Source organism: Henckelia pumila, chromosome 4 (assembly GCF_033568475.1).
Source record: "Henckelia pumila isolate YLH828 chromosome 4, ASM3356847v2, whole genome shotgun sequence".
Taxonomy (NCBI): domain Eukaryota; kingdom Viridiplantae; phylum Streptophyta; class Magnoliopsida; order Lamiales; family Gesneriaceae; genus Henckelia; species Henckelia pumila.
Window position 1 is genome coordinate 223737792 of NC_133123.1, and position 26910 is coordinate 223764701.

Sequence of the window (26910 nt, forward strand, 5' to 3'; positions counted from 1 at the left end):
CATCACACGGCCAGATTGGGATGTCTACTGCCTACTTTTCAAAATTTAATGTCGGGCCCATGGACTAAATAAAAAACACAAAAAACGAAAGAAACGTTGGATGATTGGTGATTAAAAACCCAATCACACTTTTATCCTACGAGTCAAACACAGCCTGAAATAATAGTTAATCTTGCCTCTATCAACCTTACCAAACAGGGCCTACACGGATACATGTAAACCATACACAACGTGCAAACCCTACATAAAATACAAGGTTACTCACGGCTCACCTCATTTTCTGTGTACTCCTAAATATTTTCAGCTTTTTATTATTTTTTTTGAATTTTTTTTTGTCCGCTGTCCTTTGACAACCAAAAACCCAGTTCCTTTTGCAGCCAAGCAATGGAGGCTGTGGATTCGACTCGTTCGTTTGTAAGGGATGTTAAGTGTGTCATCGTAAAGGTCACATTTTGTTCCTTGTTCTTGCATTTTCTTGCTGGGAATTTGATTGATTTTGGTGGGCTTCATTTGATTGGTTTTGTTTTCAGATGTTGGTTTATTTTGATGAAGGATTCATGAATTTAGATTTGTAATTGGCGGGAAAGATTTTTGGCCTTTCTTTTTCTTTTTTTTTGGTTTGTAAAGAAAGTTGAATGGTTGTTCAGTAGTTGTCAATGCTCAAATATAGAATTTTTAGTTTGTTTGTCGTGATGTGAATGTTCGGTTTACTTTAGTTTTTTGGTGGAATCTTGTGTGATCAGGCTATTAGAGGCGATTCTAATTGTGGTCCAAGCAGAGAACAAGATGCTATGTATTTGAGCTATTCTGGAAATTTAGCAGTTCCTGTAATGTGAATGTGGTGGGGAATGGATTGAAAGGTTGAGTGTTTTCTTTTTTTTTTGTTTTGTTTTGTTTAAAATTGTGGCGATGCTATGATTTTTGGGGTAGTTACGAATATATGTATCACAATGATATTATTTCATCATTGGACATTCAAGCTTGTTTGATTTTTGGAATTAGTCTTTGTTAGTTATAGGAAAAAGAGATGTTAGAAAATGAGAATTCAGGGAATGAATGTCATTTATGGTACCTTTGCTTTGAACAAGGTTTGACTTTACTTAGTCGCAAAAGTTTCGTTGTGTAGCATAAAATCATGATTTTTTGATAGAAAGTGTGAAGAATTTTTAATATTTCGTCATCAGAAGTTAGAGATTTCTACATAAACTCGAATTTTGTGAATAATGTACGTAAACAAGATTTCTATTTAGCTCATTCAGAAGAAAACCATGCATGTGGATAAATATTGCAGGAGCGTGTAACTTCTGGATTTTAGGCAGCAAAATTTTAGTTTTTGGTTTGCATAGATTCTCTTAGTCATGCATAGATTGACCACTCATTCTGGTTTCTTTACTATCACAACTCAAGTTGGCGGCCTATGTTTTTTTATTGCCAAATGAATATCTTGCGCAAATCGATAATCTAACCATGTGAACTGTAGGGGTGCAGCGAGGGAATTTCCTATTGTGGAACTAACTTGGTTGCATGTAGTTGAAATAGAGTCCTAGCTGTGAGAAATTCTTTGGTGTAGACTCCAGATCCTGTTAGTATATGATCTTTTGTAAGAAGTTATTTATGTATATAATTATGATATAATTATTCATATATTCTAGTTATAGTCAATAGGTAAGTTTCCTTTTTTTAGAGGATCTTAGAATCTCTGGGAATTACTATTGATTCGTAGTTGTCAAAAGCGACCGAAGCGCTCGCTTAAGCGCAAAGCGACTCTAGGCGCAAGGCTAGCGCTTCAGGGTACTCCGAGACGCAGCAGGTCCGTGAAGCGAGCGCTTCAGTGCGCCTCGCTTTGAGGTGAAAAGCGCTCGCTTGTGCGCTTCATGGAAGCAACACAGATTTTTAATTTTTTTTTATTTGCAGGCTTAAAATCGCATCTTGAAGGTGCAATTTTAAGTTTGCAAGGCCCAAACGTTTAAAATCCCAATAAACTCTTCTCAAAACTCACGACACTCACTGCCTCTCACTCCCCCTGGGCTCTGCTTCACTGCCTCACCCTGCGGCTCTGACTCGCCACGGCGCTCGCGGCCCCTACCGGTGTTTACTTACCACACCCCTTCTCTTTGCTGCCCAAATAGATAAACCCTAATTTTATGAATTTCTGTAAATTGTATTCAAGTGTGTGTTTTTTTAAATCAATAATTTGTGATTGTTATTTATTTTTTTAGTTCTTAGAATCATGTCACAATCAAACACAACAATTCCATCATCGAATCCAAAGGATATTGCCTGGAATTATGCAACTTTGGATAATGAAAATGATGACTATTTTGATATTTGATGTTTATCTGTCAAATTTGCAAAGATTCTTTACCTTATTTTTATTATTTTGATAATATTTTGTTTATTGCGCTTTTTGTCCGTAAAGCGTGCGCTTCGCTTTGCGCTTTGCGCTTTAAACCCAAACACACTTGAGCGCTTTTTTGCGCCTCACGCTTTTGACAACTATGTAATGATTCCTATTGTTGTATATATATATGCTGTTCTTGTGTCCTAATAAAATATTCAGAATCGTTGAGCATCAATTCTTTTATGGTATCAAAGCCATTCCGATCCATTCTTTAGAAAAAAAAAAAAAAATGGCGTCTGAAACACCAAAGGTCGAGTCTTCTGAGAAAAACAGCCATTCCACTGTAGCCTCAGGACAAGCTCTAGGAGATATGACTCCATCTCTAGTCATTACTACTCACAAGTTGAACGGATTGAATTTTCTGCAATGGTCTCAATCTGTGAAACTGTTTCTCCAAGGCAAAGGAAAGTTCGGCTATCTTACAGGTGACAACCCGATGCCCGAACCCACTGCTGCTACGTTTAAGACATGGGAAGCCGAAAATTCAATGGTCATGGCTTGGCTTATTAACTCCATGGATCCAGCCATTGGGAAATCCTATTTGTTTCTTCCATCTGCTCAAGATTTGTGGGACTCAGTCAAGGCGACATACTCCGATGTCGGGAATGCGTCACAGATGTTCGAACTAAAAACCCAGATCCGCCAGACGAAGCAGGGATCCCGATCTGTCACAGAGTTTTACAATCAGTTGGTGGGATTGTGGCACGAGAGTGATCTCTACGTTGACTTCGAATGACACTGTGCTACTGACAGACTCCACTTCCAGAAACTTCAGAATATTGAGCAGGTCTTCGACTTCCTTTCAGGCCTCTCTAAGGACCTCGATGATGTTAAAGGTCGTGTCCTCGGCCGATCTCCCTTTCCAAACATCCGAGAGGTGTTTGCTGAAGTCCGTCGAGAGGACAGCCGGAGAAAGATCATGTTAAACAATGTTGCTGCCCCTCACATTTCAGAAACATCTGCGTTGGTATCCCGGTTTGAAGATCAGCCTCGTCGCGCTGGTAGGCCCTGGTGTGAAAATTGCAAGCGTCCGGGTCATACCAAAGACACCTGCTGGAAATTGCATGGTCGTCCTCTTGATTACAAATCATCTCGTCCTCCGAGAGACAACAAAGCTCTCCACACCGTTGCTGCCTCCAGTCAAAGTAACGAATCATTGTCAAATGAATCTCCTCTCTCCAACAGAGAACCTCTGGAGCAAGTGTACAAACTCCTATCTGCCTCTCAGCCCATTAATCACTCCTCATCCACGTCCTGCGTACAACAAGGTAATCACCCGGTTGCTCTAAATGCCAATCAAGGAAATTTCAGTCCTTGGATTATTGACTCTGGAGCTTCCGATCATATGACCTATGACTCCCATATGTTTTCAACCTATGTTCCTAGTTCGGGTAATCTTAGGGTCACCTTAGCCGATGGTACACCATCCACTATTGCAGGTAAATGTTCCATAGTTATATCTCCATGTTTAACCCTACAATCTGTACTCCATGTTCCAAAATTATCCTGCAATCTCATTTCTGTAACCAAGCTAACAACTGATCACAATTGTGTAGCTAAATTTCTTCCTAATCTCTGTGAAATTCAGGAACAGGGCTCGGGGAGGACGATTGGCAGTGCTGAAAGACAACGGGGGCTTTATTACTTCAAGAGACCTAATCTTGTAGATGGACAAGCTCTGCAAAGTAGTAGTAGTCCTTTTTCTTTCTCTTGTGACTCTGAAATAATGTTGTGGCATCAAAGATTAGGTCACCCGAGTTTTGGTTATTTAAAACACATGTTTCCCTCTCTATTTATTAATAGAAATCCATCTATGTTTCAATGCGACGTGTGTCAAATGGCTAAACATCACCGATCTTCTTTTCCACTTCACGTGTACCAAGCTTCTAAGCCTTTCTCACTCATACACAGTGATGTGTGGGGACCATCTAAGGCTACTAATCTCACTGGAACTAGGTGGTTTATTACCTTTATCGATGATCATTCACGATGTTGTTGGGTTTATTTATTAAAAGACAAATCCGAGTCCATACAAGTGTTCAAATATTTTCATACCATGGTGAAAACTCAATTCAACACCAATATCCAGACCTTACGAACGGATAATGGGGGTGAATTTTTTAGCCTAGTATTGGGTGACTATCTTTTAGAACACGAGATCATACATCATAGCTCTTGTACACATAGTCCTCAGCAAAATGGTGTTGCCGAACGGAAAAATAGACATTTACTCGAGATTGCTCGAGCCTTAATGTTTAATTGTCACGTTCCTAAATACCTATGGGGCGATGCTGTTCTTACAGCAGCATATTTGATCAATCGGATGCCCTAAAAAGTCCTTAAATATGCAACCCCTCATCAAACTCTCACCCAATCTTTCCCTGACAATCGGTCCTTCAGTCATCTACCCTAAAAAATATTCGGGTGTACTGCCTTTGTTCATGTACATCAACCAGGTCGGAGCAAACTTGATCCACGAGCTGTTCGTTGTGTTTTTATTGGGTATTCAGCCACACAAAAGGGTTACAAATGCCTAGACCCCATCACAAAAAGAATCTATGTTAGTGCCGATGTCACTTTCTTTGAGAATCTACCGTATTATCCCAAATCTTCCCTTCAGGGGGAGATAAAATCCTATGAAGGTAATTTTTGGGAATACGGGGAGATAAACTCGAGTGTGTCTAATCCTAGGAGTCCATGTCTGCCAACCATAGATTTTGTCCAGGACAACATTCCTAATACACTTGAATTGGTTGATCCTCCTACTACTAAATCGCCGGAACTTCGTGTTTATTCTAGGAGAACAGGTACTCGAAGGGAACCTCCTATAATCTCAGAGCTGCTATCATCCGATCCGGGTCTTCAACAAGGTAACCCTTCATCTCTTTCTCGTTGTGACAGTCCTAATACTCCTATTTCTGTACATCCAGCCCCTGAACTGCCCATTGCTCAAAGAAAAGGCACTAGGACTTGCACAAAAGTTCCTTTATATCCCCTTGCCAAGTTTGTGTCCTCATCCAACCTATCTGGAAAATTCAAAGCCTTCATATCTCAACTCACTGATGAACAGATTCCAGAAACAATACAGGAAGCTCTAGGTATCCCAAAGTGGAGAGAGGCAGTAATGGCAAAAATGACAGCTCTCAAGAAAAATGGTACTTGGGAAATTACTAATCTTCCCAAAGGAAAAACCATTGTTGGTTGTAGATGGATATTCAACATCAAATACAACTCCGATGGTACAATAGAGAGGTATAAAGCTCGTCTTGTAGCTAAAGGATACACACAGACTTTTGGAATTGATTATCAAGAGACCTTCGCACCCGTCGCTAAGTTAAATACCGTGAGAGTTCTTGTTTCGTTGGCTGCCAATTTGGACTGGCCGTTGCACCAGTTAGATGTGAAGAACGGTTTCGTCAACGGAGACTTAGAAGAAGAAGTTTTCATGGAGGTTCCTCCGGGATTTAAGGAACAAAATGAAAATGGCAAAGTCTGTCGGTTGAAGAAAGCATTATACGGTCTCAAGCAATCACCTCGAGCATGGTTTGGAAGATTTGCAAAGTGTGTTACGGGGTTCGGGTACACTCAATCTCAATCTGATCATACCTTATTCTTCAAACACTCAACAACTCACAAAGTCACAATTCTTATTGTCTATGTTGATGATATCATCTTAACCGGAGATGACCTTGATGAGATGAGAGATTTAAAGAATAAATTGGCAAGAGAATTTGAAATGAAGGACCTTGGAAATTTGAAGTTTTTTCTTGGCATGGAAGTGGCTCGGTCTGAAAAAGGAATTGTAATTTCTCAACAAAAATATATCCTTGATCTTCTTAGAGACACTGGATATCTTGGACGTAAGCCTGCTCCAACTCCCATGGATCCTTATATAAAATTCTGCCAAAAGAAAGAAGAAGCTACTGTGGATAAAGAGAAATATCAACGGTTGGTTGGACGATTGATATATTTGGCTCATACTAGACCCGACATTGGACATGCTGTTGGAGTCGTTAGTCAATTTATGCACTCACCAAACCGAGAACATCATGAAGCAGTAATTAGGATTCTCCGATATCTCAAAGGATGTCCAGGAAATGGCATGATTTTCAGGAAGCAAAGCACTCGATCTCTCACTGCCTATACCGATGCGGATTGGGCAGGATCATCAATTGATCGAAGATCAACCTCCGGCTATTGTACTTATGTGTGGGGTAATTTGGTGACTTGGAGAAGCAAAAAAAAAGGAGTTGTTGCACGAAGTAGTGCAGAGGCAGAATTTCGATCTATGGCACATGGGGTTTGTGAACTTCTTTGGCTTCGACGGATCATTCAGGAGTTGAAACTTCCTATGGACTCACCAATGAGGCTCTTATGCGACAACAAAGCAGCCATTAGTATAGCCCATAATCCTGTCCAACATGATTGAACAAAACATGTAGAGATTGATCGACACTTCATTAAAGAGAAGTTGGAGAATAATGAGATTTGCATGCCTTATGTCCCTTCAAAAGACCAGGTGGCAGACATTCTAACTAAGAGTCTTCATCAGCCTATGTTTCGAGAAATGGTCAGCAAGCTAGGAGTGTTGAACATTTACTCTCCAGCTTGAGGGGGAGTGTAAGAAGTTATTTATGTATATAATTATGATATAATTATTCATATATTCTAGTCATAGTCAATAGGTAAGTTTCCTTTTTTTAGAGGATCTTAGAATCTCAGGGAATTATTATTGATTCCTATTGTTGTATATATATATGCTGTTCTTGTGTCCTAATAAAATATTCAGAATCGTTGAGCATCAATTCTTTTATCTTTCACCAACAATCCCTGTGGTTTCTTGCTTAAGGGCTCTAAACAGTATTTTGTTAGAGAAAAGGGTGCAAATTAACAGTTGATTGTGTGATTATCGCTTTCATTCTTTTTAATTGAATATTTTACATCGTAGTTTTCATTGATCTTAATATTATTTCTTGCCTTGTTATCTCTAATATGTACTTTGAAATCCATGTATGTGAAGTTCTCACTGATGTTTCATCTAATATGCCTCAGGTTGGAACTGCTGTTGTCACTCGAGCTGATGGAAGGATAGCTCTTGGAAGATTAGGGGCACTCTGCGAGCAGGTGAATAAGAGGATTATAACTGGCTTAAACTTTTAATGTTTGTTTTATGAGTTGTCAATTATTTTCTTGATCTTATATGTTCGAGTTGTGAATACAGATACATGAGCTGAATTATCAGGGATATGAGGTTATTTTGGTGACATCCGGTGCCGTTGGTGTTGGTCGCCAGCGGCTTAGATACAGGAAATTAGTCAACAGCAGGTTTTTTACCTAATCTTTTCTTGTTACTTAGAATTCGGATTACAGTGTTAAGCACTTGGGAAAAAAGCTTTGCCTTCTAAATTATATTTAGGACTTTGTAGCTGTGTGCTTTTTCAGTAATCTTTGTGCTCAATGTAGCGTTTGTGTGGACATGTCACGGAACTGTTCTATAGAACATATTATACTGCTAAAAATTTTGAAGGATCTTGTTTCTGAACTTCATTGGCCCAACAAATTTGCAAATTCCTTGGATGGCATTATTCTAAAAAGTCTTGACTTCCTAGTTCCTCACTTGGCAATGTTTAATCAATTTTCCATGCATTCTCCGCAACTGTCGTGAACTTTGAAATTTTTTTCCAGTTTTGCTGATCTGCAAAAACCACAAGTAGAGCTTGATGGGAAAGCTTGTGCAGGTGTTGGACAAAATGGTCTTATGGCTCTCTATGATACTTTGTTCAGTCAGGTGAAATCACAATTTCATTGCCTTAATGCAAAATTTTGTTATATTTTTAGTCTTCACTTAAGGATGCCCTGTCTTCTCCCGATGGTTGTGCTACTACGTTGCACACATGTCCATTATTCTTGATGATTTCACTTTTCTCATGCAGTTGGATGTGACATCAGCACAACTTTTAGTTACTGATAGCGACTTTAGAGATCCAGATTTTAGGAAGCAGCTGAATGAGACTGTGAAATCACTGCTCTCTCTGAAGGTCATTCCTATATTTAATGAAAATGATGCAGTCAGTACCCGGAAGGCTCCTTATGAAGTATGCATTTATATTTACAGCATTTTCACATTCATGAGATTGTTGACAGTCTTAAGGGGATTAATTTATTTTTTTTCTTCATAAAATTCCTACTAAGATACAAATGTATTTACACAGCTCTTATTGCGCAATTTCGAACTCATACAATTTTCCTGCCTCATGGCATTTTGTAGGACTCTTCGGGAATATTTTGGGACAATGACAGTTTATCAGCATTGTTAGCTATGGAGCTAAAAGCTGACCTCCTTGTATTGTTGAGTGATGTGGATGGTCTTTATAGTGGTCCTCCAAGTGATCCACATTCCGAATTAATTCACACATACGTTAAGGATAGGCACGAGGGAGTAATAACTTTTGGAGACAAGTCTCGGGTTGGAAGAGGGGGTATGACTGCCAAAGTAAAAGCTGCAGTTTATTCTTCTCATGCTGGCATTCCAGTTGTTATTACCAGGTAAACTCCCTTGTGTGCTTTTAAAGATTCGGAGCAACTTTAACCACATCCTAACTTTACTAACATTGAATTCAAAGTGAAATGCAAGGTAATGACTAGTCATGAAGATGTTTTGAAATATGTAGATTTTAGGATATGATACCTCTATGTGCCCAAGTAATGTGCCTTCCCCAGCATTTGCGCGTAGGGTCTATAATATCCAAGTGCTTTTGTGAGTTTTGCGCCTCAATTATTTAAATAAAAGATTCAGATGTTGCATGAGCATGTTCATTGGGTCCAACTTGTATATATTTGAGATCCAACAGCAATCAATAAAATAATTTTTAATGCGGGAAAATGGCTCATTTCTTGCTACTCTGCCTTGTTAAAGGAGTAAAATCTCGGTTTTGTTTCTTCATCAATTGCAATAAAAGGAATCTACATTTGGTTTGTTCTTAAATTGGAAATGACCCACTTCTAGTAACCATACTGTGTCATGCAGTAAAAGTTAGAAGTTTATCACTTCTTCAACTGCAACAAGCTGTCAAATGAGTTTACATTTGGATTGCTCTTATGATTAAAAGAAAAAAATTACCGTTTACAAGATTTTAAATTCGCCTGCTCCCATTCTTCCCTATCTTTGTGGTTATAGTGGTTTTGCGGCTGACAATATTATAAAAGTTCTAAATGGAAAGCGTATCGGCACGTTGTTTCACCGAGACGCGCATAAGTGGGCCCCTCAAGGAGAAGTTGGAGCCCGTGAAATGGCAGTTTCAGCTAGGGAAAGTTCAAGACGACTGCAAGTAATCATTTGAAGTGGCACAGTTTTTGTAGTTTTTACTAAAAAAAATGCAAGTGCTATTAATAAACATGTTTATTTCTAACATGTAGGCTGTGCCTTCACAAGAAAGGAGTAAAATTTTGCTGGATGTAGCTGATGCTCTGGAAGCCAGTGAAAAGTTGATACTTGCTGAAAATGAAGCTGATGTTTCTGAGGCACAGCAAGCTGGATATGAAAAGGCTTTGGTCTCTAGGCTAGCTTTGAAGCCTGGTAAGGTAAGACACTGCTTGTGAATTCAAATTTCTATAGGACTTCATATCTCATTTATCCCGTTATAAAAGGTTATATCATTTGTAGGTTTCAAGTCTTTCAAATGCTATTCGCGTGCTTGCAAACATGGAGGAGCCTATTGGACGAGTTTTGAAGAAAACAGAGGTAAGGATATGGGCTGTTGAAGATCTTTGTGGTTATAGCATGAGAGCAAATATGTGCTGATTGGGTTTATGATCTGTCAACCTTGTCCAAAATGCAATTAGCCACTCCAGCTTCTGGAACAGGAAGAAGTGTAATCTTTATAAGCTGGCCTTGAACGGAATCTCAAACTAAAACCAAATTGTGTTATAACGAGAATGAATGACAAACATGTCAAAATGCATGGGTAAAAAACTTGAAAAGGCTATCTTTATGTTAAGCTTATCTAAATGTAATTTAGACATTACGAAAACTCAAACTTAAGGCATTGTCTGCATGTGGTCTCTAACATTACACTCCATTTACACATCATTATCAAAAGTTTGAATTATTAATCCTCTGTTTTATTATACTTCGTCATGAACTAATTGGCCAACTTGTCCTTGATGAAAATCTTGACCCGAGAGCAAAGAGTTCCTGAGTTGGCTGGGTTTTCTTCTAGCGATTGAGAGTTTAAGTTGTTAATGACTCTTTGTGCTGAACATGTTCTTGGAAATCTCATAACCTTGACTTACTATGGCACATTTTGCGAATTTCTGGCAATTATTACTGCAGATTTCAGAAGGATTTATATTGGACAAGATGTCATCTCCCTTGGGTGTTCTTTTGATCATTTTCGAGTCTCGACCTGATGCACTAGTTCAGGTGAGATTTAACTTTTCTGTGTATGCCTTCTACATGTAAATTCGAATATTTTCAACTAATGTGATATGTTCTCAACCAAAAAAGAAAAAAGTTGAAGTTCGACATACGTCCTTTTATTAGTTTGAACCTTGCTATCGTATTATGATTTTGATTTTTTTTTTTTTTGATCTATTCATTTGAATGACTTTAAAACCTTCGCCATTCATTTTCCTCATTACCTTGGTTCACCCATGTTCAACAAGTTCAAGTTTCTCCTCGCTCTCACTTTTATCCTTTCGCAAAATTTTGAAGCTTTTCTGACAAGAAAAAGTTTCATTACAAAAATGCCAAGTTCGTTTCGAATTTCGCAAGAATTGTTTGTCTTGTATCCACGTCCTATCCAGTTTTACGATTCACATGGTTCTTCCCACTACTTTTTTAATCATTGTTGTGGCATGCGAAAACTTGTTAAACTATCATCAGCGTCTAAACGATGGACTTGAAGAATGTATAATAAATCATGCCATTCTTTAACTTCTAACAGATAGCTTCATTAGCAATTCGGAGTGGGAATGGTCTGCTGTTAAAAGGTGGAAAAGAAGCTAGACGAACAAATGCAATCCTGCATAAGGTTTTAGTCTTGTTAATAGTAGATTTTTTTTAACCTAATGTTTTTATACTTGTCTTGACAGTTTTTATTTTTTTCATTTTCTACAATTTGTCATGTCCCTTTTCGTGGTTAGATTATTACTTCTGCCATCCCAAAAAGTGTTGGAGAACGGCTTATTGGACTTGTAACTTCCAGGGAAGAGATCCCTGAATTACTTAAGGTGGATTGCGTTAATTTTTTGTTTTATCGTACTAAACCCTGCATGAGTTCACAGAACATGAGTTTGGAACTAAAATTTTTTTGTTCATGGCAAAGCTGGATGATGTAATTGATCTGGTTATCCCGAGAGGCAGCAATAAACTTGTTTCTCAAATTAAGGCTTCAACCAAGATCCCTGTTCTCGGTCATGCTGGTAGGATGGAATTTATTTCTAACTCTAAGTTAATACATTTGCACGTTAATGCTAATAACTCTTGATCAAATAATCATGCATTCGTTTCACTGGGAAATTTAATAGCTGTGTTATTTTCTTCGCAGATGGAATCTGTCATGTTTTTGTAGATAAATCAGCTAATATGGATATGGCGAGGCAGATCGTTTTAGACGCAAAAACAGATTATCCTGCTGCATGTAATGCAATGGTGTGTTCAACTCTTCATTATTACAAAATTGTTGAAAATTTTAATAGACCCCTCACCACAGTGCTTCCTATATTTTGAAGGAAACACTGCTTGTTCATAAGGACTTGGTAGAGACTCGGGGTCTAAATGAACTTATTGTGGAACTTCAAATCAAAGGTTGGGCTTTCCCAAATCCCCGCTCGCTCCCCAAAATCCTTTTTGTGTGGGTGATTAAATTAATCGGAGTTTGTTGGTTTGAGAAATTGATGGCAAGAACTTCATTATTTATCTGTATGAACATGAATTCCAGTATTATGATTATCACCCGACTATTTTAAAATTGTGCATCTTTTTGAGCTGGGTGATTGGAAATTAATAATAATAAAAGTTGAACCATTCTCTTACTGTAAGCTTAAAAGAAGTGTCTTAAAACACATTGGACATTGATTTAAATAAATATTTTGCGAGTATACTAAAATTTGATCCGGGAGCCATGTACCCTTCAAACAATCCTTGATTTGGTCATAATGCTGCAATGATGTGCATGCATCTCAGGTGTCGCAATATTTGGTGGACCTCGAGCAAGCTCTATACTAAATATTCCGCAAGCTCGTTCATTGCACCACGAATACAGTTCACTCGCATGCACTGTTGAAATTGTGGATGATGTGTATGCTGCCATTGATCATATTCATCTCTATGGAAGGCATGTCAGAGTCATGAAATCCTTTAGTTATTTTGAGTTTGACTTCTTGTGCTCTGTATGGTTGTTGCTTCTATTATGGTAAGAGGATGCAGATCAACTAATCAGGCTCTCTTAATGGCAGTGCGCACACTGACAGCATTATAACTGAAGATACTGAAGTTGCAGAAATCTTTTTACGTCAAGTTGACAGGTAATGAACCATGCAATTGAAGCAAATTCTAAAAGATGAGGGTATAAGTGTGATTGCATTTTTCACACTTCAATGAACTCAGCATTAAGTGTTAACTTTTTTCAGTGCTGCAATATTTCACAATGCAAGTACAAGATTTTCTGACGGCTTCCGATTTGGACTAGGGGCAGAGGTATGCTATTAGAATTTCTGTTGAATCAGTTATAGATATGTGTTATTTACATGTATTTGTTGTCCTTGACAGGTTGGCATTAGTACTAGTCGCATCCATGCTCGAGGTCCTGTGGGTGTTGAAGGATTGCTTACAACAAGATGGTATGTCTAAAAAACCTTTTTGTTGTGACAAAAATTGAATGTATATTTTCCCTGATGATGTTCATTGTCACCAACAGTCTGGCCTAATCGACGGAACAATTACTTTGTCCTAATCTTGATTGAATAATAGATAACATTATTTAAGAAATATGTCTTGACTAGCTACTTACCTCCAACGTTCTAAAAAGCGTTAGGCGGACGGTCACCCACCACCTAGCGTCTAGACGCTTAGGCGGCCGCCTAGGCAGGACCTAGACGGTTTTTTATTTTAGCCTAAATATTAATACCTAGGCGGTTTTTTATTTTTAGACTAAATATATAATTCTTTTAGTCCGATTTATCTTAATATTTCTCCAATAATTCTTCTTTATCTAATTTACTAGCCTAAGTGGTGTTTTTTCAAGTCTAAATATCTAATTATTCTTGTTCATCTTAATATTTCTCCAATAATTCCTCGTTATCGAATTCAACTCGAAATATATGACATATTTCTCGTTTTCATCAGATACAAATTGATGGACAAATATGTCAAATAATTTGTTTTAAAAAAATAAAAATTAAAAAAATATAAAATATTATATGTTAATCTAAGCGGCCGCCCAGGTGGATTTTGAGGCGTCTAGACTGCGATTAGGCGGCCTAAACGGCCAATTAATGTAATAACTCCCAAAAACTTCAACTGTTTAAAAATCGGGCGGTGGACAACCGCCTAGTGCCTAGGCGCCGCCTTTTAGAACACTGCTTACCTCTATTGCATATGAACTAAAAGTTCTTTCAAATAATTCCACTGTCAATATATCCATCTATAATTTGACTTGGAAGTTTCTATTGATTGCTTTAGCAGCTAGATCACAGTACTCAAAAGACTTGCATTTATATAGCTGTTCTGATTGCAGTTTTGTCGTCCTTCCTGTTGATAAAATATCAGTCTCTGGATTTCTTACATTTGGAATTTGTTCACTGATATTTCTACTTCACTTGCTCCGTTTACGTCCGAATTTTGACACCTATGCTTTTACAATAGAGAAGAATCAAGTGGGTCTTGAGAATGCCTGAGGCTTTGCAAGTTAGATTCCTGGTTTATTTTTTTTAAATGACTGACCTTGATTAGTACCGGACTAGTGAGTGAGTGATGAAAACGGTAACAAAGTCCATCTCACTGTACGATCGACCAGAGGTTCAAAGCCTTTTGGTGCTTTGTAAAAATACCACTTAACTATGGGTTTCTTTATTACTTTAACTCGAACGATTCTACTTATCATTCAACGACTAATCTTGAGGCCATTGAACTCGTACGCTCTTGTTTGGATAACAGGATTGCCAGAGGAAATGGCCAAGTGGTGAATGGTGATAAAGACATTGTGTACACTCACAAAGACTTGAGCCTGAAATCTTGAGGCCAAGCAAGCTTCAGCATTAAGAAATGGTCTCCGACCCTCCGTTTCGTTAATTATCCCCGGAAATCGCTCGGTTTGGATGTGATGAAATGGCAGTTTGATGTTTTGACTAGAAGAATATAATGATCATGTTGTATTATAACTGAGATTTCGATGGGTCAAATTTTGCAAGAATGAGAACTTGCAGGATCAATAATGTATTAGAAATAAGATGATTTGAGGATATTAATTTCGAAATAATATTTGAATTCTTTGAGAATTTCGAGTTCATTCAGCCTTATTATCGTGAGTTCAATTGATGTCCATGTATTTTACATGACTGATATTTTGAATGTTACTTATTGCTAGTCTTTAAATCTTTTCTATTTGTTTGTCAAAAAAATCTTTTCTATTTGTAAAATCTTTTAATCTTTTTACATTGAATAAAAGATGAAGTGAAAAGCTGAATACAAATGAAAAGTGAGGGACATATCGCATCAAAGTTTCAACTTTGAGACGAGATTTTTGGTTATTAACCTAATTATATCAAGCCTCTCACAAGCTAAAAAAATACCAGATGAAAATTGGGACAGTTAAAAAATTATTCTTACTCAAACTTAAAAAAAATGAAAAAAAGAAAAGCAAGTCTGTTCAATATAAGGGGAAATTTATATTCTAAAACAAAGTTTAATTAAATTTATTTCCCCAAATTTGTCTTGAAAAACGTGGCATAATTGATCAAACTTTTAAGTACTTGGTAGAATATGTCTAAGGTACATCCACTTCAATAAATATATATATATATATATATATATATATATATATATATATATATATATATACTCATATATAATCTTGTTCCCCTGTGCACCCGAGGATGCAAGGAAACTTTGGGCGCCAGCTGACATGGCGCCCAAGTCACTTTTTTCTTTTTTCTTTTTAATTTTTTTAACACAAATTTTTAGGCCCAAATTTTTAAAAGCCCATTACTGAATTTGTCCTTTCCGTTGCACACCGTTTCCACCACCAAATCCTCTACAATTTCCTCACCCAAATTATTCATGCTTATTCCTGTAAATCTCCTCCCATCACCTTTCGGTATCCGACCCCCCACTTCACTCTCACTCACTGGCAACCCTTTGATCAAGACATGGGCAGACGATCGAGTTTCAAACTATGGTAACGGTTGCAGATCTGGGCAGTCTTGGTCATGGGTCGATGATGGTGGTCGGCCATGGGGTGGCAGTGATAGAAGCTCCGCAGTCGTGGGGTCGCAGCTCCGCAATCGCTCCTGAGCTGCCCGGATCGTGAAAAAGACTCGGCGGCCACTGCTCGTAAGGTGGTCGGCCGTGGAGTGGCAGTGATAGAAGAAGCGCCGTGGTCGTGGGGTGGAACCGCCTGCTCTCGCTCCTTTGCTACCCGGATCGTGAAAAAGGAAGAGGGGTGATGGACAGTGAAAGGGTTGTGGTGCTCGGATGGTGAAGAAGGAAGGGGTGATGGATGGTGAAAAGGTGCAAGGCGTGAAGAGTCCTAATTAAAAAAAAAAAAAAAGTAAAGTGACTTGGGCGCCACGTCAGCTGGCGCCCAAAGTTCCCCTGGGCGAGGAAACAAGACTATATATATATATAGTTCTTTTATGGTGTCCAACACTATATGTCCACTTCATGTCCACCATATACAATAGATGAGTTGATCGGTACAATAGATGAGTTGATTTAATATTTTGGTACTTTTAGATATTTAAATCTCGTTTATGAATACATTTTTAATTGAAAAGTTGGAAACAAGAAGAAAGTTTAATAAAATATTGATAAAAAGATAAAATAATAATATTTTTTTGAAAAATTATATAATCATAATAAATTTAAATTTAAAATTTAAAATAAAATTAATAAAATGAAAAGTGTTTTGCTAAATATTTTATAATTAGATTTTAATAAAAATTGTGTATTATGGGTTGAATAGATTTAAAAATTATTTTCACAGGGATCAAATATGCATTTTTTATATTTCACAGGGGTATTTGGTACAAAAAAAATCAAAATCTTTGTCCAGTCGCATGAGGGGCGCGTGCGCAACAATCACTCATCTGAAGGGGCGAGTGTGCTAATTTTTTAAAAGGTTAAGAGGGTTGAAAATGCCTATTAAAATTTCACAGGGATGAAGTGTGCATTTTTAATATTTCACAAGAGTGTTTGGTGCAAATAACTCTTTAATAAAATAATCAAAACGAGATAAATTAATAATATTTTTTTAGAAAAAATTTAATTAATAGTAATAAATTTAAAATAAAAAATAAATAAAATGAAAAATGTTTGAAAAATATTTTATAATTGGATCTTAATAAAAATTGTGTATTATTATTTAATGAAAATTGTGCAATGCATCTTAAAAAAATTAGATTTTGGTTCAAAACTATATAATCCTAAATTGAAAAGTAATATGCATGAACTTATCATTTTGGTTTAATATTTTGGTAATTTTAGGTATTTAAATCTTGTTTATGAATGCATGTTTAATGGAGAAGTTGGAAACTCAAAGTGAATTTAATAAAATAATGAAAACAAGATAAAGTAATAATATTTTTTTATAAAAGAATTAATTAATGATAATAAATTTAAAATACAAATAAAAATTAATAAAACAAAAAATGTTTGCTAAATATTTTATAATTGGATCTTAATAAAAATTGTATATTATGAGTTAAATATATTTAAAAATTATACTCTCAAGAGGTCAAATATGTATTTTCATTATTTCACAAGAGTATTTGGTGCAAAAAACATCAAAATATTTGTCCAGTCGCATGAGTGGCGCGTGCGCAACAATCACTCATCTGAAGGGGCAAGTGTGCTAATTTTAAGAAAAGTCAGGGTTGAAGATGCCTATTAAAATTTCACAAGGGAGAAGTGTGTATTTTCAATATTTCACAGGAGTATTTTGTGCAAATAACTCTATTATATATATATATATATATATGCAATTATCAGAATACCATTAATTATTCGAGTAAATTATATCAGATTTATTTTTGAATTATTTTTTTTTTGATAAACAACACACACGATACAGAAAAACCAAACATCCATTTCAAAAGTCATGGTAACCTTTGAAAGGATGCTAATGTTTATATACCCCACACACATATGATGTTAGCTATGTTAATTTTCACCAAAAGGTCCAAACCTCAATTTAATGTGTTTTTTTTTTTTTTTTTTTTTTAAAAGGAATAACTGATCAATGGAAATATAATGAGATGTATTACAATTTACAAAAGAGAGTCGCTTTCTTACATTTGAGATTTGGGTCGATTTTAGGAGGAAGAAAACTTATCCGCAAATTTGTGGCTTAATAATGATGAAATATTTAAAAATACTAATGTAGAATATAGTTGTTTGTAATGTTATATTAGTAGGTTGTGACTCACGTAATACTATGGTTAATAGAAAAAAAGAAGAAGGTATTTTTCATTTTAAAATGATTCAGTTTTGAAATTGAAGTGACATGAAGAGTGTGCTTGAAGAAACAATAGAGACAATGCAAGCCCTTAGTTGGATCTTCAATCCATTGCACATTCTACTCCAATTATGATCTTTTCGTCAATTAACAGCTCCACTTTCTTAATTTTCTCATCAATACAAGTATTCGATCGGTCTGCATCTAATGATAGGTTCATTTCAACCTACCTTTACAGGCACTACCCTCATGATAAATCTAAAGGTCCTCATATAAATGAAGACCGTTAGATATATGTCAAGACAGTGCCTGTATAGTGATGAAACTTAAAATTTATAATTATTTATATGTTAAAAAGTGTGTTTTAAAATTTAAGTTCAATTAAAATTATGAAGTTGTATTATTTTAGTGTTATGTGTTTATATTTAAATATTTTACTAAAATATTGTATTTTACGGTTTGCGCAGGTTTGGTAAAAATAAAATTACTCAAGCTACAGAGGTCATAATGGAGTAATCTCAAAACCTGTAGAATCACAAAAGAGGCATTTTCAACTTTATAGAAGACAAGAAATTCCAAAAACTTTATTAAGATGATCAAAATAATCAAACATCAAAATGGAGACAGATTTACTTTTACTATGACCAGCTTGGAGTAAAAATATCATAAGTATTTCATATTTTATCCAAAAGGGGTGAATGAGTTGTCAAAACACATCTACACAAAATATCCTACGTGTTCTATGTTGAAAAGAAAGGCTGAATCGGTGGTCTAAGGCATCAAACATGCCAATTAAAGTTGGGTCATGGTATTGACATTCAAGGAGACAAGCACCCACCAACTTTACTATTTCACATTTAATGAGCCTTGGACTCTTGCTCTCATTTGGCCTATAAATAGATGTGTTGTATAAGCTTTGTAGTATGCAAGAGTGTAGAGAATTCCTCATTTGTAAAATAAATATTGTGTGTGTGAGAATAAAAGTTTGAGTGTGCAAGTTTCTCAAGTTCAAGTATGAAATTTCTTTTATCTTTATTCTTGAGTTTCATGTTCATGGAAAGCTAAATATTTTTATGTCAAGGTGAAAAGGTTTCATTGTTGGTCAAGTAAGATTGTTTATATTTTGTATATTCTTTTCTTTTTTATTTTTATTTTTACTAATTGATCTTTATTTGTAGGTATAATTTTGGATGATTTGTTGTTATCTATTTACATCAAATGCTTGGTACCTTAAATGTGGTTACCTTGATTTGTTGTCAAATATGATACAATAAATAATACAATAATTATATACTATAAATATATGTATCTATTTATAATAAAGTCATATATATTATTTAGACGATAGCGTGACACTGTCGGTTGTTCTAAATAATATATTGTGATTTGAACTAACATTTACTTTCTCGCATCTAACTTTTACTTTATCGCAACTAACATTTACTTTTCCGCAACTAACATTTACTTTCTCGCATATAACATTTATTTTTCCGCAACTAACATTTACTTTATCGCATCTAACATAAAGTCATATATTTTATTTAGACGATAGCGTGGCTCTGCCGGTTGTTCTAAATGAAATATTATGATTTGATCTAACATTTACTTTTATGTCAATTTATATTTATGCATTTATATATATATTATGGGTACCATGTATTAAATATCGGCTGATATTAATATAGTGGGAACTATATTATATGATATACTTGTTTAAATATTTAATTGTTCTTTTTATGTTTATATTTATTCATCTATATATATATTATGGGTACCATGTATTAAATATCGGTTAATCTGATATTAATATAGTGGGAACTATATTATATGATATACTTGTTTAAATATTTCATTGTTCTTTTATGTTTATTCTTATTTTAGTTTTTTTTATTTATTTTTATTAAGCAATCTTAAATAAACCAACAATGAACCTTTGAAACCTTGAAAATTTTATAATTTGTGTATTTAAAGTTTTATAATAATATTTTCATCTATAATATATCATTGCTAAAATTAAACTTACAACATCCTCTCCGTGGATCGATCTCGTACTCACGAGTATATTACTTGCAGACAACCTATACTTGGGTGAATTACAATTTAAGTTGTAGCAAGTTTTTGGCGCCGTTGCCGGGGAGGTATAAATTAAGTTTAATTTTGTTATTATGTAAATAGTATGTTGTTTTTAATTGTATGATTGTTTGGAGTCGTAAACAAAGTGGTAGACTTGTTCGAGTAACTGAAAATATTTTAAACATGGACGATAATTCTAATAATCAAGATAATAATAATAATAATAATAATAATAATAATAATAATAATAATAATAATAATAATAATAATAATAATCATCATCATCAAGAACATGAACAACCAAGAACACTTAGGCACCATATGAATCCAATAGGAACTAGTACACCATCTTGTTTAGTTTTTCCTCCTGATGCATCTAATTTCAATTTTAAGCCACAAGTCATTCAACTTTTACCAAATTTTCATGGCTTAGATTCTGAAAATCCATATTTGCATTTAAGAGAATTTGAGGAGGTTTGCAACACTTATAATGATCAAAATTGTAGCATGGATACTGTTCGATTAAAGCTTTTCCCTTTTTCCTTAAAAGATAAAGCTAAAACATGGTTGCAAAATTTGAGATCAAGTTCAATAAGATCATGGGAAGAAATGCAACAACAATTTCTAAAAACTTTTTTCCTTCCCATAGAACAAACTCTTTTAAAAGACAAATTACAACTTTTTCTCAAAAACAAGGGGAAACATTTTATCAATGTTGGGATAGATATAAAGAGTTACTTAATACATGCCCACATCATGGTTTTGAAATATGGAGGATAGTTTCTCACTTTTATGAAGGTTTAATACCTAAAGATAGGCAAATGATAGAATTCATGTGTAATGAAACTTTTGAAGATAAAAACCCAAATGAAGCTATAGAATATTTGGAGTCATTAGCAGAAAATGCTCAAAATTGGGATAATATAGGCTCAATTGAAACACCAAGTAAAACCAATAATTCAACAAATGGGGGTGGTATTTATCATCTTAAAGATGATGTAGATGTTCAAGCTAAACTTGCATCTTTAGCAAGAAAAATCGAGTCATTAAAAATGAAAAAGAGTGATCAATTAAAAAGTGTTCAAGAAATTATTTGTCATATATGTGACACACATGATCATCTTACAAAAAATTGTCCTACTTTGCCTTCATTTAAAGAATGTCTCCATGAACAAGCCAATTATGTTAACAATTTTAAAAAACCAACATTAGATCTTTTTTCACAAACATATAATCCTGGTTGGAGAAATCATCCTAATTTTAGTTGGAGGAACGATAATAATGCACAACCTTCACAACAACCTTTTCACAATAACCAAAGTCATCAAGGTTATGCTCCTTATATCCCACCTCCAAGAAGACATTTTGAAGATGAAATTCATGCATACATTCAAAAGCAAGAGTTTATCAATATTCAAAACATTCAATCTATGAATGATTTGAAAGAAACTCTTGCAAAATTTGCATCTGCACTTAATATTCATGAAAAAGAAAAATTTCCATCTCAACCACAACCTAATCCTAAAAATCAAAATCAAGAAAAAATTGATCAAGTAAAATCTGTTATTACTCTTAGAAGTGGTAAAATAGTTAATGATCCATATAGTGATGAAAACAAAGATCAGTCAAACTCAAAGAGTAAGGATGAAAATCTTGATACTTTCGAGAAAGATGATACTTTGAGTCCTAAGATTAAGAAAGTTGATGATAAATTATCTGAAATAATATGTGAGTCAAATAAACATGTTCCTTTCCCTCATGCATTAGTTAATAATAAAAAACAAAAAAATGATTCTGATATTTATGAAGTTTTTAAACAAGTAAAAATAAATATTCCATTATTAGATGCTATTAAACAAGTGCCTTCTTATGCAAAGTTTTTAAAAGATTTATGTACTGTGAAAAGACAATTGCATGTAAAGAAGAAAGCATTCTTAACGGAGCAAGTAAGCTCTATTATTCAAAACAATTCTACCTTGAAATATAAAGATCCCGGTTGTCCAACAATTTCATGTATTATTGGAAAAAATAAAATTAAAAAAGCTTTGTTAGATTTGGGAGCAAGTGTGAATTTAATTCCTTATTCAGTTTATGAAAAGCTTAAGTTGGGAGATTTAAAACCTACATCTGTTACTCTTTTACTAGCCGATAGGTCAATCAAAATACCTAGAGGTATTGTAGAAGATGTATTAGTTCAAGTTGATAAATTCATATATCCCGTGGATTTTATTGTCTTGGATACACAACCAATAGAAGTACATAACGAAATTCCAGTAATATTGGGACGTCCATTTCTAGCAACTTCAAATGCTTTAATTAATTGTCGAAATGGAATAATGAAATTGTCTTTTGGAAATATGACTTTAGAACTTAATGTGTTCAATTTATGTAAACAATCAAGTATTAATGAAGATGAAGATGATAATGCAATAGAAACAATCGTGGAAGAAAATATACACCAAGAAAACTTAAATCAACAATCTGAAGTTTGTTTAGTGGAAAGTTTTGATTCAAAAAATGTTTTTAAATCAAAGTTATTTGAAGAAATTAATGAACTTGAAGAAGTAAAAGAAAATGATCATCCAAAACTTGAATTAAAACCCTTACCAATAGAACTAAAATATGCTTTTCTTGGTGAAAATCAAACATATCCTATTGTAATATCTTCTACCCTCTTACCAAAACAAGAAGAAGATTTAATAACACTACTTAAAAAACACAAAAATGCAATTTGATGGACTTTGCAAGATATAAAAGGTATAAATCCTTTAATCTGCACACATAGAATTCACTTGGAAGAAAATGCTAAAACATATCAACAACCACAAAGAAGATTAAATCCACACATGAAAGAAGTTGTTAAAAATGAAGTTTTAAAACTATTAGATGCCGGAATTATTTATCCAATCTCGGATAGTAAATGGGTAAGTCCAACACAAGTAGTACCAAAAAAATCAGGCATCACTGTTATAAAAAATGAAAAGGGAGAATTATTACAAGCTAGGATTCCATCTAGTTGGCGTATGTGCATTGATTATAGAAAATTAAATGATGCAACTAGAAAAGATCACTTTTCGTTACCATTTTTAGATCAAATTTTAGAGAAAGTGGCAGGTAATCCTTATTATTGTTTTCTTGATGGGTATTCGGGGTATTATCAAATACCAATATCATTAGAAGATCAAGAAAAAACTACTTTCACTTGTCCGTTCGGAACTTTTGCTTTTAAAAGAATGCCATTTGGTTTATGTAATGCCCAGGCTACTTTTCAAAAATGCATGCTAAGTATTTTTAGTGACATGATTGAAGAATTTGTGGAAGTTTTTATGGATGATATAACTGTTTTTGGAAAATCATTTGAAAACTGTCTTAAAAATTTGGAAGAAGTTTTAAAAAGATGTGAAGAAAAAAATCTTGTTTTAAATTGGGAAAAATGTCACTACATGGTTAAATCCGGAATTGTGTTAGGACATGTCATATCTGAAAAAGGAATTGAAGTTGATAAAGCTAAGGTTGATGTTATTGCTAATTTACCATCACCAAACACGATCAAAGAAATTCGATCATTTTTGGGTCATGCGGGATTTTATAGAAGATTTATAAAAAATTTTAGCATAATATCGAAACCAATTTCAAATCTTTTAACAAAAGATGCACAATTTGAATGGACTCAAGAATGTGAAACTGCTTTTAAAAAGATAATTAATCTTTTAACTACATCACCTATTTTACAACCTCCTGATTGGTCTTTACCATTTGAATTAATGTGTGATGCAAGTGATTATGCTGTAGGAGCCGTGTTAGGGCAAAGAAAAGAAGGTAAACCTTATGTGATCTATTATGCAAGTAGAACCTTAAATAGTGCTCAAATCAATTATTCAACAACTGAAAAAGAATTACTTTCAGTAGTGTTTGCATTAGATAAATTTCGATCATATTTAATCGGTTCTACTACTATTGTTTATACTGATCATTCTGCCATAAAATATTTATCAAATAAACAAGATGCTAAGCCGAGATTAATAAGATGGATTTTGTTGTTACAAGAATTTGATCTTGTAATAAAAGATAAAAAAGGAAAAGAAAATGTAGTAGCCGATCATTTATCAAGAATAATTTCTGAATCATCTCAAAATGAAATACCAATAAATGAAAATTTTCCGGATGATCAACTATTTTATGCTACTACTATGCCTTGGTTTGCTAATATTGTAAATTTTCTTGTGACAAATAAAATGCCTTCTCATTGGAGTTCACAAGATAAAAATAAATTCTTGAAAGAGGTCAAAAATTTTTATTGGGATGATCCTTATTTGTTTAAGTATTGTCCTGATCAAATTTTTCGACGATGCATACCCGACAATGAGGTAAGTAGTGTCATTAAATTTTGTCATTCTGAGGCATGTGGAGGTCATTTTTCGTCAAAGAAAACAGCTGCAAAAATCTTTCAATGTGGATTTTATTGGCCTTCTTTATTCAAAGATACACATTCATTTTGAAAATCTTGTGAAAATTGTCAGAAAATGGGTTCAATTTCAAAACGAAACATGATGCCTTTAAATCCAATCATGATTATTGAAATATTTGACAGTTGGGGAATAGATTTTATGGGTCCATTTTCATTATCTTTTGGATTCACTTATATTTTAGTGGCTGTCGATTATGTTTCAAAATGGGTTGAAGCAATTGCATGTAGAACTAATGATCATAAAATTGTGATAAAATTTTTGAAAGAAAATATTTTTAGTCGATTTGGAATACCTAGAGCTATAATAAGTGATGGGGGAAGTCATTTTATAAATAAATCATTTTTTTTGTTGTTAAGAAAATATGGTATTACACATAAAGTTTCTACTCCATATCACCCTCAAACGAATGGTCAGGTTGAACTTGCAAATAAAGAAATAAAACAAATTTTGGAAAAAACAGTCAATCCAAATCAAAAAGATTGGTCTTTAAGATTAAGTGATGCATTATGGGCATATAGAACTGCATTTAAAACATCATTGGGGATGTCACCATATAGATTAGTTTTTGGAAAGCATTGTCATCTACCTGTTGAAATTGAACATAAAGCTTATTGGGCAATTAAAGCGTTTAATACTAATTTAGATGATGCATCTAAATTAAGAAAATTGCAATTAAATGAACTAGAAGAATTAAGAAATGATGCATATGAAAATGCAAAGATTTATAAAGATAAAACAAAAGCATTTCATGATAAAAATATTATGAGAAAATCTTTTGAAATCGGACAAAAAGTTTTACTTTATAATTCTCGCTTGCATTTGTTTCCAGGAAAACTTAGATCGCGATGGTCGGACCATTTATTGTTAAATTTGTCTATCCTCATGGTGCTGTTGATGTTGAAAATCCTAAAAATAATAATGTATTTAAAGTTAATGGGCAAAGACTTAAACCGTTTATAGAAAATGAAGTTTTTAATGAAGAGTTTATGCCTTTATATGATCCAACTTAATTGTTACTTATATATATATATATATTTTTTTGCAGAATTGAGTTCACTTCCCGGTTAAGTGGCGGATAACGGTACTCCGTGACTACTTTCAGTCGGTTTTATTTCAATTTCCCAAAATAATTGAATATATATATATATTAATATATATTATGGATGAAGCTATCAAAAAACTTGGTAAATATTTTCCATCTGTTTCTAAAAAAGTTCTGAGAATGATTTATGAAGGCAGATGTGAAAGATTGAGAATGCTTATGCAAAAAGGAATCCCGGAGGATATTCGTCTTATAATTGAAGCCAAGGTTCGATTAGGTGGTGAAGTTCCAAAATTCTTACTTGTTCGAAATATGTCTGGACTAGGTAAAAGTACCTATGCGAAGAAAAGAAGGGCTAAAAGGTTAGATGTTTGTCATAATTGTGCCAGATGGACTTGTAATAGACAATGCAGATCTTTGGGATATGTTTCCACAAATAGAGAAGATAAAATTGATTTCATTAAGAATGGGCTGAGTAAAGAGTCATTAGATGATATCTCATTGACTCTTGAGACGCATTCTAGTGGAGATGTTCAAGGTCAACTTCTCCGTTTATGGAAACTATTCCAAGCGCAGCGTCATGGTAATGGTCTTGGGAATCTGACTAAAAAAGATCCTATTTGCCAATTTATAAGAAAATTGAATGGTAAGCCAACCCTCGACTTATAAATATTGAAGGAACACTGTGAGCCACAATCACATCACTGTTTATACGCATGCATGTTATTATTATATATTATTGTTTTTTAATATTTTCATCATTTTGTTCACATATGTATTCCTATTTCTGTCTTATTCCTTGTTTTCCTTATAAAATCACTCAACTCTCTCTATATTTTTGAAAAGAAAAAAAAAATGACAGGATTTTCTTCACAAAAATTGAAAAATATTTGTGTCTTTTGTGGTTCTAATACTGGAAAGAATGAAATATTTGTTGATGCAGCAATTAATCTTGGAAAAAAAGTTAGCAGAGAGAAAAATTCACTTGGTTTACGGAGGAGGCAATATTGGGTTAATGGGATCTATTTCAACAGCAGCTCATCTTGGAGGTAGTCAGGTTTTGGGTATTATTCCTATAGCTTTAGCTGAAGGAAATATTACAGGTGTTACGGTTGGGGAAGAGTTGAAAGTTTCATCAATGTACGAGAGAATAACTAAAATGATAGAAAATTCTGATGCTTTTATTGCCTTACCTGGTGGTTTTGGTACTTTAGAAGAAATTTTTCATGTTGTTTCTTGGGCACAACTTAA

General features: G+C 34.2%; 1 protein-coding gene and 1 non-coding gene across 3 annotated transcripts; one reads left to right on the forward strand and one right to left on the reverse strand.

Moving 5' to 3' along the window:
- The first annotated feature begins 207 nt into the window (after positions 1-207).
- Positions 208-14921, forward strand: LOC140894506 (delta-1-pyrroline-5-carboxylate synthase-like). 2 transcript variants are annotated; one of them, XM_073303012.1, is made up of 21 exons: positions 208-256; positions 378-444; positions 7454-7525; positions 7623-7726; positions 8087-8189; positions 8335-8496; positions 8670-8947; positions 9579-9729; positions 9818-9982; positions 10065-10142; positions 10734-10823; positions 11347-11433; positions 11546-11632; positions 11728-11824; positions 11950-12053; positions 12134-12209; positions 12588-12738; positions 12860-12928; positions 13034-13100; positions 13173-13243; positions 14559-14921. In XM_073303012.1, exons 2-21 carry the CDS (start codon positions 385-387, stop codon positions 14638-14640), a joined length of 2154 nt encoding a protein of 717 aa, XP_073159113.1. In that variant the 5' UTR covers positions 208-256; positions 378-384; the 3' UTR covers positions 14641-14921. The 2 variants fall into 2 exon arrangements, with proteins under 2 accessions (XP_073159113.1, XP_073159112.1); XM_073303011.1 differs by lacking the exon at positions 208-256 and having other exon boundaries at positions 270-444; positions 14559-14920.
- Positions 14922-20800: 5879 nt separating this feature from the next.
- LOC140870057 (small nucleolar RNA R71) lies at positions 20801-20911 on the reverse strand. Its single transcript, XR_012147040.1, has one exon. It is a non-coding gene; the product is annotated as a small nucleolar RNA R71 (small nucleolar RNA).
- Positions 20912-26910: the final 5999 nt, after the last annotated feature.

Bases quoted from the DNA above. Each gene is read 5' to 3' on its own strand.
- LOC140894506 (XM_073303012.1), top strand. From the start codon at position 385: ATGGAGGCTGTGGATTCGACTCGTTCGTTTGTAAGGGATGTTAAGTGT. The intron at 11,434-11,545 runs GTTTTAGTCTTG...TTTCGTGGTTAG, and splicing joins CAAATGCAATCCTGCATAAG to ATTATTACTTCTGCCATCCC. The intron at 12,210-12,587 runs GTTGGGCTTTCC...CATGCATCTCAG, and splicing joins TGTGGAACTTCAAATCAAAG to GTGTCGCAATATTTGGTGGA.